Source organism: Mauremys mutica, chromosome 12 (assembly GCF_020497125.1).
Source record: "Mauremys mutica isolate MM-2020 ecotype Southern chromosome 12, ASM2049712v1, whole genome shotgun sequence".
Taxonomy (NCBI): domain Eukaryota; kingdom Metazoa; phylum Chordata; order Testudines; family Geoemydidae; genus Mauremys; species Mauremys mutica.
In genome coordinates, this window is record NC_059083.1 from 2,015,136 (window position 1) to 2,032,281 (window position 17,146).

General features: G+C 63.7%; 1 protein-coding gene across 1 annotated transcript; it reads left to right on the forward strand.

Moving 5' to 3' along the window:
• Positions 1-4,554: 4,554 nt before the first annotated feature.
• On the forward strand, positions 4,555-12,358 carry LOC123345790 (class I histocompatibility antigen, F10 alpha chain-like). The gene is made up of 8 exons (XM_044982839.1): positions 4,555-4,650; positions 6,541-6,801; positions 7,499-7,774; positions 7,977-8,249; positions 9,070-9,324; positions 11,348-11,464; positions 11,899-11,921; positions 12,281-12,358. Exons 1-8 carry the CDS (start codon positions 4,593-4,595, stop codon positions 12,356-12,358), a joined length of 1,341 nt encoding a protein of 446 aa, XP_044838774.1. The 5' UTR covers positions 4,555-4,592.
• Positions 12,359-17,146: the final 4,788 nt, after the last annotated feature.

Genomic DNA, 17,146 nt, shown 5'->3' on the forward strand with positions numbered 1-17,146 from the left:
GGCTCTGCTGGACGCCCCCTTAGCTAGGGGCTGCTGGTGGGTCCCAGCCAGTCCCGACCCCCCAGCTCTCGCTGGCTCCGTCTCTAAACCAGCTCCCCCAACCCCAGCACTGCACCTGCAGGTCCATCAACTCCAGCTGTGGCTCTCTGCGCCTCCCTCTTCTCAACTCCTGCCTGGCTCTTCAGAGACCCCAGTGCCTGCTGCCAAGCTCCAGTGGGAGGCAGCTAATTACTGAGAGTCACAGAGGAGCTGCCCCTGTTCCCTCTTCAACAGGCCAGTCACCTCTGGCAACTCTTCGAAAACAGGTCACCAGCCATGTCACGTGTTTGGAGCTGGGTGTGCTTGACATGAACTCTGTTCTCCGGAGCAGCGGGATTGCTCCTGACCGAGTTTTCTCACACTCCCAAGTCAACTGTCAAACTGAGACAGAAACCGAGCCGGGGAAGTGGTGGTCTGGAAGGTGACAGCTTGCCCGGGTCATCAGTTCAGCTGTGTGAATACAGGAGTTCCTGGTTCTCTGGCACTTTCAAAAAAAATGTGTCTAGGGTTGAACCAAAACTGACATTTTTCAGTGAGTCAAAGACGAGGAAAAAAATTAATTCCAAGTGACACAAAGGTTTTATTCAGTCCCAAATGAACATTTTGTTTGGATTCTGAGCTTTTAAAAATGTTTTTCAGGTTTTTTGGGACATTTCAAAACAAAAAGTAATTTTGAAACAACCCCCCACCCCATCAAAAAAATGTTGCATTTCTGGAGGGAGCATTTGGCCAAATCGACGCAAATTCACCAAATGTTTGTGTAGCCAAAGCTGCATTTTTTGCTGAAAAAAAATGTTGGATGACAAATTCTTGCCCCGCTCTGGGTAGAAGGCACCAAGAGGCGGAGGGACACAGTGGGAAGTGGGGGGCAGCCCCAGCCTTTGCAACTCAACGGCCACCTCAAAGTTTCATCCCAATGGGAAAGTCACTTGGTGCAGGTCAGAACACCTGCAAACCCCACCCCCACCCGCTCGTGTCTGAGCCAAATGCTGCAAACATTCAGGGTTGTAAAATTCTCCCCTTAGGTCCCAGGTCCAAGGTTTGTCGGAGAGCCACGGTGCTGGCTTTGTTATTTACCCAGCCCCAGTCTCTGGGCTGGTGGCCAGCCTGGCCTGGGTCTGCAGAACCGCTGAGCACCCCCTGGGCCGGAGCACGGGAAAGGGAAGGAAGGCGACACCTCAATCAATCCCTGGCTTTGCCTGGCTCCCAGCAGATGGGGGGATAAGGAGGTGGATCGGACAGCTCTGCCTTTGGGTACCAGGCCTCAGCCCTGCCTCGCCCCCTCCTGTCCCACCACACACTTACCAGTGGCTGCGGCCCCCAGGAGGCACCAGCAGAGCCCCAGAGCCGGAGGAAGGCCCATGAATGATCCCAACGTGGCGGAGGGGTCCAGCCTCGGGGAAGGTGTGAGCGGCCCAGCTCGGGGTACCGGCTTGGTTCAGGCTGCGAACAGGAAGGGAGCCTGGCGGTAACTCAAACGGGTTTCTTACCAGGCTGGTTAGACACGCACTCTGCCCTTGGCAGCCCAGCCCCCACACAGCCTGTGGGGTGGCCCGTTGCGGTTGGCTGTGTTCCTGGAGGTGCCACCACATGACATAATCTTTAATGAAAGATTAATTTGTAATTCCTGGAGACTTGGCAACATGCACACCAGAGCGCTGCCAGAGTCCTCCCAGCCCCGCCCAGACTGATTCCCCCCAGCGGCCACCCCCACACCGCCAAGGGGCGTTGTCACTCGCCCTCTGCTTTCAACCCACCCTCCCGCTGCCTCCCCCACTGGGGCCGTGAGCCTGGCACAGGCAGACGCCGATGGGCCGAGGGTGTGGGTAGCATCCCACACACTATGCCGCCACCCTCACCCTTCCCCCATGTGGGGCAGTGCGGGGAGCCCCCTGGAGGTACCTGAAGGCTCCCGACCCTCCTGCTGTGGATGGTGCATTAGATGACTAGGAGTCACTGTCTCTGGCCCTGCCCTGCCTGCGAGGAGCGGCTTGCTGGGGGTGTCACACATGCCTTGCGCATGGTCCCTCATGCCTCACCCTTCCCATCGCTCTGTGCACGGCTCACACACACACCCGGGCGGGCGCCCGCTGCTGCCAGGGCCGGGCACGACCAGCCACCCACCAGGCCCTCCCTGCGCTGAGGGGGCATTGATGGCGGGTGCCACCAGCCGCAGGGCTCAGGAGCCGGGCGACACCCTGGGCCTAGTAGCTTTGACTGGTGCGCTCCCAGGCTCCCTGCAGCTTGGCGCCAGGTTTGGTGCTGCGATGTCCCCGGGGTCCATGAGTCACAGCTACTGCCTGCCCCCCCCCCACCCCCCGCGGCACAGGGGGTGCTGGGGGCAGGCAGCTCAGAGGCGGCTCCGTGACCGCGGGCCCTGCTCGGAGCCCCCAGCCAGGTGCAGGGCAGAGGCCCTGGGGGCGCCCGTGTGGCTGGCGCGGGGGGAACCCTGGTGGTTTTCTCAGCCCCTCTGTTCCAACAGCAGCCTCTGCCCCACACAGGGAGCCCAGCCAATCAGAGACCAGGGCTCTGGCACCCGAGGGGGATGGAGGCCACGGATTGGCTGGAGGCCTGATTGCAATCAGGAGACAAGCAGGTGTTGGACCCCTCAGCGAGGCAGGAAGCTGGGGGCGGCGGGGGGCAGGGCTGCTGCTGCTGCTGCTGCTAGGAGCGTGAGCTTCAGTGTATGGGAATGTATCCCACGGGCCCATCTACCCTGGTATCCTGCCCCATCCCCAACCCATGGGCCCATCTACCCTGGTAACCCGCCCCGTCCCCGCTGCCCCGGATCGAACCCACGGGCCCATCTACCCTGGTATCCCGCCCCGTCCCTGCTGCCCCGGATCGAACCCACGGGCCCATCTACCCCGGTATCCTGCCCCGTCCCCGCTGCCCCGGATCGAACCCACGGGCCCATCTACCCTGGTATCCCGCCCCGTCCCCACTGCCCTGGATCGAACCCATGGGCCCATCTACCCTGGTATCCCGCCCTGCCCCCACTGCCCCCACTGCCCCGGATCGAACCCATGGGCCCATCTACCCTGGTATCCCGCCCCGTCCCCACTGCCCTGGATCGAACCCATGGGCCCATCTACCCTGGTATCCCGTCCCGTCTCCACTGCCCCAGATCGAACCCACGGGCCCATCTACCCCGGTATCCCTCCCCGTCCCCACTGCCCCGGATCGAACCCACGGGCCCATCTACCCCGGTATCCTGCCCCGTCCCCACTGCCCCGGATCGAACCCACGGGCCCACCTACCCCGGTATCCCGCCCCATCTCCACTGCCCCGGATCGAACCCATGGGCCCATCTACCCTGGTATCCCGCCCCGTCCCCACTGCCCTGGATCGAACCCATGGGCCCATCTACCCTGGTATCCTGCCCCGTCTCCACTGCCCCGGATCGAACCCACAGGCCCATTTACCCTGGTATCCCGCCCCGTCCCCACTGCCCCGGATCGAATCCACGGGTCCATCTACCCTGGTATCCCGGTATCCCGCCCTGCCCCGCCCCGCCCCCACTGGCCCGGATCAAACCCACTGGCCCATCTACCCTGGTATCCCGCCCCGTCCCCACTGCCCCGGATCGACCCCACGGGCCCATCTACCCCGGTATCCCGCCCCATCCCCACTGCCCTGGATCGAACCAATGGGCCCATCTACCCTGGTATCCCGTCCCGTCTCCACTGCCCCAGATCGACCCCATGGGCCCATCTACCCTGGTATCCCACCGCGTCCCCACTGCCCTGGATCGAACCCATGGGCCCATCTACCCCGGTATCCTGCCCTGTCCCCGCTGCCCCGGATTGAACCCATGGGCCCATCTACCCTGGTATCCCGCCCCGTCCCCGCTGCCCCGGATCGAACCCACGGGCCCATCTATCCCAGTATCCCGCCCCGTCCCCGCTGCCCCGGATCGAACCCACGGGCCCATCTACCCCGGTATCCCGCCCCGTCCCCGCTGCCCCGGATTGAACCCATGGGCCCATCTACCTGTGTGGGAAGGGGAATTGGGCACACAGAACTACTGGTGTTGGGGGGAAAAGGGGACCCTCATATAGGGGGAATGGGGCACACAGAATCCCTGGTGTGGGGTAATGGGGGACCCAGAATCCCTGGTGGGGAATAATGGGGGGACCATGATCTGGGGGAATGGGGCACACAGAATCCCTCGTGGGTAGGAGAATGGGGCACACAGAACCCCTGGTGGAGGGGAAGGGGGGACGTCGGAGGGGAATGGGGGGACCCAGTCCCAGGTGAATGAGAACTGAGGGGGGGGATGCCAGGAGCCCCTGGGGAGGTGGGGGAGGGAGTCCGGACGCCCCCGAGTTGGCTGTTGTGGGGCGAATCATCCCCACCCGCCGGCGCTGGGTCGGCCCCGCGCAGCCCTGCAGCAGGCGGTTCCGCCGGCCACCCCCAGGTCCGCGGCTCCGCCCAGAGATCCCGCCCGGCGGCTCCATTGGCCGGGGCCGGCCCCACCTGTGACCGGGGCGGGGGCGCCCCACTGGGCTCGTGCTCTGCCCCGCCGGCGTGTGGAGACCCGGCCCGGAGCCATGGCGCTGCCCCTCGCCCTGGGGCTCTGCTGGGGGGCGCTGGCGGCAGCAGCGGGGGGTGAGTGGGGCTGGAGGAAGCGGGGGGAGGGGCAGGAGTGAGGCGGGGGGTGAGTGGGGCTGGAGGCAGCGGGGGGGCAGGAGTGAGGCGGGGGGTGAGTGGGGCTCGGGGGGGCGCTGGAGCGAAGGGCGCTGGGGAACGAGCAGACCCGGGACGATCCGCTGGAAACCGGGAGAGAAACACCCAGCGGGGCCGGGCCGGGGGCGGGTCAGGCCGGGGCTCGGAGCGGGGGATGCTGCGCTGGGGGGAGCAGCGCGGCTGGCCCGGGACGCTGGGGTCCCTCCCGGCGGGGCGCGGCCCGGGTGCTGGCCCATGGCGGGGGAACGGGCCCGGGGGGTCCGGGCTCTGCAGGGAGCAGCCGAGAGCCGCAGCGGGGCTGGCGAGCCGTGGGGGGTGCGTGGCTGGTGTGGGGGGAGCCGGCTGGTGCGTGACTGGGGTGGAGGGAGCCGGGGGGACAGGGCTGGATGGGATCCCGCAGCCTCCGGCAGCCCCTAGCTAAGGGGGCGTCCAGCGGAGCCGGGGCAGGCTGCACCCAGGGCAGGGGGTAGGTCTGGGGCGCTCGGCAGGGGCGGGGCTGGCGGGCGAAGGGGGCTGGGGGTGACGGGCTGCAGGGGCCGTTCGGGGCAGCCCTGGGGTGCGGGTTGTGCTGGGGGCGCAGCCGTGAGACGCTGTGGAGCCGGGCAGGCAGGACGGGGCCCTGGCATGGGGGCCCAGGACTGGGAGCTCTCGGGCCGGGGATTGGCAGAGGGAGGATGGACCTGGGGATGGAGGGACTGTGACAAGCCCTAGCGCCAGAGACGCTCGGAGAAGGACCCCGATGTGTGGTTTGGGGGTGGCCCTGGGGTCAGGGAGGTGCCGTGTGCTGGCCTCGCAACGCCCTGGGAAGAGGTGGCTGAGCTGTGAACCGCAGGAAAACACCACTCATGTCACAGAGTTGAGACAAGGGTTAATCCTTTCATCTTCAGACAGGAACTCCTGCTGCCCCCCGCCCCCGACTCCCAACACCTTTCGCACTTAGAGAAAATCACCCAGTGCCCCCGCAATTGGAGCCTGTAGCACCCGGCATCAACAGAGGGGGCAGAGTTAAGGGCGTTGGCACTAGCCTGGCCTCCTAACCACCAAACTGTCCCTCATCCACTTCAGCCCCTGTTGGCCGCCCTGGCTGTGTTCTCTGGCCCACCGGAGGTGGGTTTGTGCCACTCCGCAGAGGGTGTCTTCGACCCCCCACGTACCGTAGGGCACCTCTGGTCTCCCAACTCCCCCTCAGCCCAGGGGCTTTCTCTCTCCTGGGGGCTCAGCTCCTCTGCCTCCAATGTTCCCCTGCCCTGGGGGTCCGGACTGAGTGGGCCCATGGGGCACTGGCAGTGACAGCCCTTCCCTGGCAGCTCCCCAGGTTCTGCACAATCTCCGCTCCCATTTCAAACTACAATACAACTCCTGGCCCTTCCAGTGGCCATGAAAACCTCCCAGCTGTGACCCTGACAGGAGGGTTCTCACTGGCTACAGCCTGCCTGAGACAACAGCCCTGCGAGGGCTGAGCTGCCCCATTCATCTCAATGGGGGTGTTAACTCTGAACCCTAATGATGGTGATGGTACTTGTTGACCTTGCTCAGTATGTCACCACTGAACATTTTAGCAGAAGCCTCTGGTTTCTCTGGCATTGTGGGTGAGGCTTGGGGACAGCCCTGCCCCACTGCTCTGACCCCCATGGCTGCTGCATCCCCTTTTCCACTGACTCTCTGCAAGGGCTATCGCTAGGGCTAGCAAAGGGGGGTTAAGAATAGGGGTGTGACTGGGGATGAGGGCTCAGCCAGACCCATGGGGATAAACCCCCCTCCCCGGAGTACAGGGATAAGAGGGTGTTTATCTTGTCTTTCCCGCTGGCCCAGAGCCCCACAGCCTGGACATCCTGATCACGGGGCTGAACGAGCCGGGCGGGACTCACGGGTTCTTCATGCTGGCCAAGCTGGACGGGCTGGAGCTCGCCTCCTACAACAGCGCCAGCTGCGAGGTGAAACCCCTCCAGGAGTGGACAGTGCAGGCCGTTGGCGCGAGCTATTTAAGGAAGAAGACCCAGGAGTTCAGGCTGTACGAGGCCATCTCCCGAGCGGTGACCCACCGCTGGATGGCGCAGCACAACCAGACCGGCGGTGAGTGCTGGCCCCGCGCCGAGCTCCAGTGCCTGCAACCTCACCGCCGGCAGCCTCAGGGCGCGGGAACCTGCGTGAGATTTCCAGCCCTGATTGGCTGCCCTTCCCCACTGCCCCGCCCCCAGGGGAAGAGCAGCCAATCAGGGCAGCTGCAGGAGCGTGGCCGAGTTCTTGCTCCCTAGAGACAGGTCTCGGTGGCCAGAGGCTGGCTGGGAACCAGGGGTCTGTGCGGTGACTTATCCCGCTCAGTAAGTACCCGCGTGGGTGGGGATTTCTGAGCGCAGACGGCGCTTTAATCCCAGAAGTTGCTGTGCGAGAGCTGAGGGCTGGCGGCTGCAGTGAGACAAACTCAAAGGGGCTAATTTTACCCGGGAGTAACTCCCGCTGGGGTCAGCTCAGCCAGGGTCGGGGGGGGGGGGGGTTCTCCGTGCAGGCCGGAGGCCCCGTTCTGGAGTTAGATCAGGAGCGATGGGCTCTCTGCGGGAATGCCGGGGTGCGCCCGACACCCTGTGTGAGCTGGGCCCAGTCACTCTGGAGCTCTGGGCCTCAGTTTCCCCATCTGTGCCACAGGGACCGTGGCCCAGCCCTGTGGCAAAGGGTGATGGGACACGTGCGTTAGGGCTGGAGAGGGGCTCAGGCACTGCAGTGATTGGCAGACAATATCCTGCACCGTTTTTCCTCCCTGTCTCTCCCCCAGGGATCCACACCCTGCAGCTGCATGTGAACTGTGTGCTGGACGGGGACACCCCCGTGCGAGGGCAGTTTCACTTTGCTTTCGACGGGCAGGATTTCCTCATCCTGGAGAGAAACCAATCCGCGTGGGTGCCGCTGGCGCCGGGAGCCTCCAACGAGACGCGCTTCTGGGACGCTGGCCACACCTGGACCCTGTTTGCCAGGGAGTTCCTGCAGGAGGAGTGCGTGGACACCCTGAGGAGCCTGCTGCGGGGCGGGATGGAGGCTCTGGGACGGCAGGGTGAGTCCGAGCAGCCGGTGGCAAGGTCCGGAGGGAGCCACAGAGCACCCCTCTCTCGTGTCCGGAGGGAGCCTTCGGCTGGTAGCGGGTCTCAGAGCTCCCCTCTCTCGTTCTGTGACCACTAGTCCTCAGGGCTTTGCCAACCGCCCCGCACTGGCTCAGGGCTGACTGCACCCCGCTGACGTGTTCCCCTCCCCTCCAGTCCCCCCAGGGATCTCGGTGACCTACAGAGACGCCCCCCACGGCTCCGCCACCCTCTCCTGCCACGCCAGGGGCTTTTACCCACGTCCCATCCGCGTCTCCTGGGTGCGGGACGGGGCGGAGATCCTGCCGCCCATGAACGCCAGCGGGATCCTGCCCCACGCCGACGGCACCTACCAGATCCGGCAGTCCCTGGAGATCCCCCCGCAGTGGGGCCACAGCTACGCCTGCCGGGTGGCGCACAGCAGCCTGGGGGAGCTGGCGCCCACCACGGGTAAGGGGGGCGAATGGTGGAACCCGGGGAAGGGGGCAGGGATGTCCCCTGTGGGGCAGTGCCCCCCAGGAGCGGGCGCTCGGCAGCGCTGTCTGTGTGTCCCGGTCTGCACCAGGCAGCGCCGTGCACCGTGTGAGTTGTGCCCTTCGAAAAGCAGCCCCGGGAGGCCCTAGCGTGGATGTCCTGAGACGGGGCTCCCACCGCCGCCCCCCTTGGGGGGATAGCCGAGGGCTAAGCCGGCCGGGAAGCCCCTCGCTCCCGCGGGGCGTCTCAGAGCCAGGCCAGGCCGAAGGTGCCTCTTCTCCTGGGGCGATCGGTCCCCTGGGGCAGTAACACGGTGAAGATCCCCGACCGACGCGCTGATGGAGTCGCTACTTGTACCACGTGTAACTCGCAGTAACGCTGCTGTCCGGGCAGCGCCTGGGGCGGTGTGAGCCGCTGTGAGGTTCCCTTTCTCTGCTTCCGCTCCGCAGGGCTCACAGCGCAGCTCATGGTGCTACAACCGTGGGGCGGTCACGGCCCGAGCGCCGGTTCTGGGGGCAGCAGGGCCGCGAGGGCCCCGGGGGAGTGGGGCAGCCCGGGGCTGCAGGGCTGAATCTCGCTCGGGGTCTGGGAGCGGAGCTGCGTCCGTTGCCCCCTTTGCAGGCTGGTCGGCTCAATGAGGAGGCTGCCAGACATCAGCGTAAATACGTCCCTGTCCTGTAACCACGGAAACGGGGGGGTTGGAGGCTGCGCTTCCCCCTCGATCCAGACCCAACGGCGAGAACTTAACGTTCAGAGCAGAACAAACGTCGGGTGTCTCCTTTTCTCTCCCCCACAGCCCTGCCCGAGGTCTCGGTTTCCCGCAGAGACGCCCCCCACGGCTCCGCCACCCTCTCCTGCCGCGCCAGGGGCTTTGACCCGCGGCCCGTCCGCGTCTCCTGGGTGCGGGACGGGAAGGAGACCCCGGCGCCCCCCATCGGCCACACGTCCCAGCTCCAGAGATCCGTGGGGATCCCGCAGCAGGGCGGGGCCGGGCACAGCTACTCCTGCCGCGTGCAGCACCGCGGCCTGCAGGAGGCGCTGGCGACTCAGGGTAATGGCTCTCTCGGGGCAGGGGGAGGGATGGGACCCCCCTCTGGCACCGTCCCTGAGCGGGTCTCCAGCGTGAGCCATTGCTGAGCACGTCCGGCTTCATCCCCTGCCCGGGGCGGGGACCGGATTGATGCCCACGGACGTGGCAGCTGGAGCCAGGTGACCCCACGGTCCCCACACTGTGCCCACCCCCATAGCCCCATTGGAGGCGTCTGACAGCTGGGCCTCTCGGGGTCTCGGACACCAGCCGGGTTTGCTCCCAGCTGGGGGAATGAGACACTACCCCCCCCCACCTGAAAGGGGCCTGCCCCAGACCGCACCGGTCTGTGCCGCGCGACCAGCCTGCAGCAAGCAGGGTCCAGCGTTCCCCGGCTCGGCGCCTCGGGCTGCGGGGGCTGGGACGGCTCGTTCCCAATGAACAGGAGCCTTTCACCCCGAGCTCTCCGAGCTCAGCCCCACTGGCAGGGCTTGGTGGGTTACCCTGTCCCACGTTACCCCCGGGGGAGGATTTTGCCTCCGGCCTGGTCGACACTGGAGCTTGGCGTTACGTGGTGAGCCAGGCAGGAGGGAAGCTGCAGGAGGCTCTGCCGGGTGCTGGCTGGGTCCCGCTGCCCACGGCCGGCACAGCTGGGGCCCCAGGGCTCGGTGCTGTAGGGTCTACGGGCCCAGCTCCCATTGGCTTCGATACCGTTACCAGTCCGGGCTTGGCCCCTTCACCCCACGGACACTTCGCTGCCTGGACCCACCAGCCGGGAGCTGCCAGGCGTGAGGAGAAGCCGGAGCCCCGCGGTGTCTGTCAGGGGCACGTACGACCCCCCTTCTCCGCCCATGCTGTGTCTGGGGCCCGATCCCCGTGTCCATTCCTGAGCTGGGGCAGGGCTCTGCAGCGCGGGGCCGGCTCTGTCCATCGCCATCGATCAGGGGCCGGTTTTCTGCGTCGCTGTTTGATGAGGCATGTTTAAGGTTCCTGGTGCTTTGAGGGAATCTCTCTCGTATTCCACACGTGGCATAGAAAGGGTCTGTCTCAATCTCTCCTCTGTCCCCACGGCTGCTTCTCTCTGGGGTCGGACGAGAGCCGAGCGGGAAACTTCCTCCCAGCCTGGGAAAAGCTCTGAGATTTCCAAACACGCTCCCATCCCGGAGCAGGGTGAAAAGCTGGAATCTCAAACTTCCACAAACTGAGAATCCGAAGGCTGTTTCTCTTCGCGTCAATGAAAACACTGATTTGAGAAATGGGAAATGTTTGGTTTCAGTTCGACCTTTATTTCCTGTAAATTAACTGACTTTTCTCACTGAAAAGTTGCTTTGCACTGAGAAGGGATTTCACGTCGAACACGCTGACACAGGACGTTCTGACCATTTCACAGCTTTTCCCAAAGGGGATGTTGGTTAAAACCGACCCGTTGCTCAGCCCCGTTTCACAGAGGTGACGCTGTAGGATGAAACAGTCTGAGCGGTTCCCGTCGGCACCTTTCAGCGGCGGGAGAAGGAACCCGTCCCACGGCCGAGGGGCTCTCCCGGTGTCCCTGTAACTCACACGACAGGAGCAGCAGGGACTGGGTCCAATCCAGCCCTCAGGAACTGTCCCAGGTTCCCAGCTGGGCTCTCCCCGGCCTGTCCCCAGTGACCCCGATGCTGGGCTGACCCCCAAGCCCCCTGGGGCAGCCCCACGGCCCAGCTCGCCCCGACGGGGCCTGTGAGTTCAGCCCCCAGCTCCCGTGGTTGCTGTGTGTGGGGGGCTGGCTGAAATCGGACTCTGCAGGGAGGTTCCCTGCTTTAGGGACAAGCCGGGGCTGCCCGGGGCTAACGGCCCGTCCTGGCTCTCGCGGTGCCAGTCAGGGCCCTGCCAGCCCCGGGTGGGGATCCCAGGCCAAGCCGGCTGGACCCAGCATGACCCGGACCCTGGCCGGGCCGGGGGGTAACTCGGCCCCCATGGGCAGCGACACCGAGCTGGGAGGGCCCTGAGTCAGACGCCCGGTAAATCCCCCATTCGCCCCAGTGACCCTCTCTCCTCATCCCCGCAGCGCCCGGGGAGGTGGGGGGCCTGGCCCCCGGGATCCTGGCTGCCCTCGGCCTCGCTGCGCTGGCTGGGGCCGGCGCCGCGCTGGCTGGAGTCGTGGTGTGGAGGAGAAAGCGCTCAGGTAAAGGGAGCGACTGGGGGGGGGGATCCCCGTCAGGCGGGGCTGGGGGCAGGGACTGGGGAGGGGCACGGAGAGGGCAACAGTCTCCTCTGGGAGGGTGGGGCGGTGCCGGGGCACGGGGCCGTGGGGTGGGGTGGGGTAGGTAGCCCCATGGCACGGGGCAATGGGGTGGGGTGGGGTAGGTAGCCCCATGGCACGGGGCAATGGGGTGGGGTGGGGCGGGTTCCTGCCTTGGCAGAGATGGGTGAGGAGCTGGGCTGGGGTAGGTGGGGTCAGGATCGCTGTGGGGTGGGATGTCCTTGGCTGGCTGGGGGGTGGAGATGGGGGTCAGTAGGGGAAGGGGGTTCAGGTAGGGCAGGGATTGCTGGGGGGGGCCCAACCAGTTCAGCCCCCCCCCCAGTGCCCAGTCGTGACGCGCTCACGCTCTCTGGCAGAAGCAGCTTCGCCCCGACTGCCGGTGAGTGACACAGGGCCAGATCCTCCCATCCCAGGACTGCCCGCCCCAGTGCATTGTGGGTACACGGGTGGGGGGGGGGGTGTCGCTGGCTGGGCCCTGCCCCTGGGCTGCTGATCCAGGTCGCCCACCCCATGCAGCCGCCTCCATAGTGCCCAGCGGGGGGGGGGCAGTCCCTCTGTGCCCACCTGACGTCAGGCCTGGGGCTGGGCTCGGGGTCAGCTGCCGTCCATTGGGCAGGGCCCCCAGAGACTTGGTCTGGGGCGCCGGGACCTGGGAAACCCCAAGGGTGGGGGGAGGAGAAGGGGGGGGTCACACCGTGAAATCGGGAACACGGAATAAACCTTCCTCTGCCTCCCCAGGAGAGGATCCCACACCCGGCCCGGACCCTGCCAGGCAGCGTCGGACAACGTCTGTGTGATGGGCCGGGCGCCTGGTGACTCCCCCACCCACAGCTCCTGCCGGCCTGGACCCTGCCGGTGTGATGGGCCGGGCGCCTGGTGACCCACCACCCACAGCCCCTGCCGGCCCGGACCCGCTGGCCAGCCAGCGTCAGACCCCGCCTGTGTGATGGGCCGGGCACCTGGTGACCCACCCCCCACAGCCCCTGCCAGCCCGGACCCCACTGGCCCGTGTTGGACAATGCCGGTGTGAGACGCCGGGTGCTGCTCAGCCAGGCTGGAGATGAGGCACCAGGTTTTACCAGTGAGGGGAATGAACCCCTGAAGCTATTTCCCAAGGTCCTGGTGGATTCTCCAGCCTCGCGTGTTTAACTCACAGTTGGCTGGTTTTCTCCAGGATCTGCTCTGGGACTATGGGGGCAGGTCTCCGGTCCCTGCTGTGCAGGGGATCAGACCCGATGATCACAGTGATCCCTTTGGCCTTGGGATCTGTGACTCTCTGAACCCCCAGCCCCTGACTGCCAGGAGTCGCCCGCAGCAGAGACCCCATGCGTGGCACCGTGTGCACGGCTCCTCCCCAGACACAGCATCCAGGAGCCGCGGGGCAGCTGGAGCGAAGCCCAGGGACGGTGGCAGAGCCGGGCGGGGAACAGGCTGTGAGTTCACCGGGCGTCCTGGCCGGGGCAGGTCTGCGGGGGACTCAGGGAGCAGCAGAGACCTGGAGCCGGGGGCCCCAGGAGAGAGACTCCCCGAGCTGGGCCCAGAAACCCCCAGACACTGATTGGCTGGACTGGAGCGGCCTGGACTGGAGCAGCCGCCCCCCGGCATGCGGCTGACGGGCGCGGAGTCTCCACTGGGCCACCCCAGGGCCCCGAACCGGAGCCGCTATCGGTCCCCCGGAGCTGCAGTTGCCTCTGGGCTGGGGGGATCTGCCCTCGCCCCTTTGCCGCCAGCCCCAGTAAATACCCCTCCCCCGAGCCGCGTGTCTGAGTGTTACTGGGACCCCCGGGGCTGGTCGAGGTGCCACGGGCGCTGCTGGCACCCCAGGGCTCGGGGGGCTCCGGCACTGATCAGCCTCGGTCATTACAGCAGCTCTCTGCTCTGCTGTCCCAGCCCGCGGGGCTCTGGGAGTCATGGTAAAGCTGCAGTTAACGCCCGGAAGCAGTGTCGGAAATACGTAGTTACCCCTGGCCCAGTGCTGCCCCCCCCCCCCCCCGTGGGGAAGGAGGAGGCTGCAGGAGTTCTGACCAAGGGGCTTAGCTGCCCACTAGGGCTCCCTGCCCCCTCCATCCCTGCTGCCCCAGAGCTAACGCCCTGCACCCCACTCCCCTCCTAGACCTGACTCCCAGCCCCTGCTGCTCTAACCCACCAGCCCCCACTCCCCTCCCAGACCGGGAGAGAACCCAGGAGTCCTGGCTCCCAGCCCCCCCTGCTCTGATCCACCAGCCCCCACTCCCCTCCCAGAGCCGGGGAGAGAACCCAGGAGTCCTGGCTCCCAGCCCCCCGCCCCATTCTAACTAACCAGCCCCCACTGCCCTCCCCCAGAGCTGGGGGCAGGGGTGTCTGCTGGTCTGGATGGGGCTGTGGGTCTGATGCAGGCGGGCTGGGGCTGATGAGGGCGGGGGAATACTGGGCTGGCTGGACCCCTTGGGGTCTGCCTGTGATGGCCCCCTGGCCCTGGCGGAGCTGGCTGCCTCGCAGGCACGCGGGCCCCATCCTGACCCCTCTCACCCCGGTTACGAATTGCTCTCAGCCCTGTGGCCCAGCAGCGATCTCCACTCCCGTGGTGCCCGGTCGCGGGAGCTGGGCGGGTGAGGGTGCCGATCTCCTGGGTGTTTAACCCTGCACCTGCCATGGGTGAATCTCGGCCCGGGCACAGGGTGGGGTCTATGGCCTGGTTCAGAGCCCTGGGTACATGCTGGGTCCTGGTGACCCCCCAGCCGCCCCCTGCCCTGAGCCCCCAGTTGCCTCCATCCCCTGCTGGCACATAGTGGGCGATAGGGGCAGCATCTCTGCTCTGCTGGCAGCTCACGTCGGTTCCCTGCGTTCTCCAATACTCCCCCCCCTGCCAAGACTCAGCCACAGCGCAGGGGGCACAGGGCTGCAGGGGGCAGGAGGCACCTGGGGTGAGTGACAGGGTGTGGGGGAGGTCCCTAAGCCTGAATGACTCTCCTTCCACCCCAGCCCCCTGTGAGCCCCCATCCTTCCCTGGAATCTGAGGGACCCCCCCCACGCTGAGCCAGAGCCCTGCACCCCAGGGAGACACGTCCTGTGTGCCATGGGGGGGGGTGTTGGGGTTCCCCAGAGCAGTGTGGGGCTGGGGTAGTGCACTGGGGGAGCCCAGCCCTGAATCCCCCCCATCCCTCCTCTCCCTGGGCCGGTCCCTTCTGCCCCCCCAGCAGTGGCTGCACCCTGACTCCAGCAGCTCGGGTTCCAGCCAGGGCACCCGGCCTGGCCAGCAGTGGCCCCGGCTAGCGACCAGTCTGGGTGCAATTGGCCAGGGCGGGGGGAGGGAGTGACCTGGAGGCTTGGGGGACCTCCTGGGACCTGCTGGGGTAGTGTGGGAAACTGCTCCCTGTGGGAATGTGCTGTGCAGGGTGCACTGAGCATGCTCAGTAACATCTGCTGAAGCCACTGCCCTTCTCCGTGCCCTCACTTGAGCAGTTTCTGGCATGACACCTGCCATTGACAACACCCTCATTACACCTGCGCTTCCCCCTGCCGTGGACGGTTAGTGGCCTTTTCCCGCCAGCTCCGAGAACCCGCCCGCTGGGGCCTGGATGGCGGGGGCTGGGGCCGGGCGTCTTGCCAGGAAAAGACCCGGGATTTGCTGCACTACGAGAAAACCTCCAAGCAGGCGACAGGCCGGGGGCTGTGGCTGAACAATCACACGAGCGCCGAGTGTTGTGTTAGGTGGGACCCTGCTCTGTCTGTCTCCCCGGCCTCTGGACATCGCTCCCTAGAACCCCCGGGATGTGTCTGGGGCAGGGCCTGGTCTGGTTTCTGCAAAACTCCCAAAGAGCTGCTGGTGCGTTGGCTCGGCTGTGCGGGGGCAGCTCACAACGAGGCGGGGTGGATTTGTGAGAGACCCTGCAGCTCAGCTGGCAGCTCCGGGCTGGAGGCAGCACACACACACATGCGCACACGCACACGCACTGTCCCGCCAGTCGATGTTACAGTGACCAGTCCAGAGGCCGGACCAATCTAGTGCCCAGCTGGGATTGTGGGTAGGGAGGAGCCGGGACCCGTCGGTCGAGACACGATGCTCCGGGGAAGTCTTGGCAGGACGAACCCAACGTTTCATGGCAAGGCCCCCTGGTTATACAATGATTTTCCAACGAGTTCTGCACCGTGGTGCTGTAAGTAACTGTCCTTTGACGAGTGCTTGTTTTCTTAAATGGTTTTTTTAAAAATTTTTATTTTGTTATTAAGTTTTTTTCGGGCGTTACCCCAGGCTGGCTTTGATTATAGCTGTTTGTCCCCAGTGATAGGTGCCTGTTTTATTTTTAGAGTTGTGAATTTGCTTTTTTTTGACATTGTAATAGCGGCGTGTGGTAATTTTTTGGCGCCTTTGCGTTTGTTTGGGGTTTGTTTAAAACGTGTGGTTTGGTGATGGCCTTTACGCTTATTTTTTAATACACATTTTATTTACCCACAACACAGGATTAATTTACACAGAGCATTTTGAACAGGAACATCAAGTTGCAACGCAAGAGAAAAACAATCAGCCCAGAGACAGATTCCGCCTGATGCGTTTCTACCAATGGCCCATTCAGCGCATTCCTATCTGCTGTTCAAAAAGGGTGGCTGGCAGGATATGGTTAAATCCTACCCCAGTACATTTAATACATGCTGCATTATTATTTTTTATTGTAAATTATACAAATATAAAATCCTAAGACTACATGTCCCCCTTTTGATCCCTCAAGAACAATTCTCGAGTGGGTCATATTTTATACAACTGTTTCATAGCAATATACTGAGAGGCCATTTGAGCTTGTGGTTGTAATTTAACAAACATTCCTTTTGTCCAACACCACATACGACATATTCCTAGCAAGCAAACACAGGACCCTATTAACACAACTAGTAATGGGTGAAACCTAATAGGCAATCTGCTCTTAGAGGTCGGGGACCAGCCTGTAAAAAGGTCATACCCGTGATAGGCTGTCCGTTGTGTTTTAAACCTAGCAATTTTTAGCACGTCTCCATTTGCACATCATGTTTGAATGAGGCTTTTTAATATTTTGTGGTGTTTGTTCTAAAAATGGAGTCACCTTGGGTTTTGACAATAAGTGATGTTAGATTGTGCCAATCCAGGCCAAGAGTAACAGAGAAATTAACCGGAGTAGCGGTTACAATGCTCTGTGCTTTTTTAATTTTTGGTAAATAGTATGTGTGATTGCTAGTATATAACACATTGGCACTGCATCTACATTCATCCACTGGGGGATGCTGATACTGGCATTATCCCAGGATGTAACACATGCACATTGTCCGTTGTACAAAACACGCGTTGCATTTTTTAATTTGTATTCTTGCTCCATGGTTTTGGGTAGGGACAAGCACACCCATTTCTGAGGGCTCCACGCCGTACACCCTCGGGTGTCCAATAATTTCTCCTCTTTTCCAGCCACTGGCCCATAACCCAGGGTAGCCAAAAAGATCCCATGGTCAATTTTGGGAGTGGGCTCAATTTTAATAGTTTTGTTTTTATACTGTGGGTGAGCAATTTTAACAATAATTTTACCTAATAACAAATTAGGCTTAATCATGCTGGGAACACATTGCATTCGTTTATGTTTGTAGGTATTGAACAAGGACCTT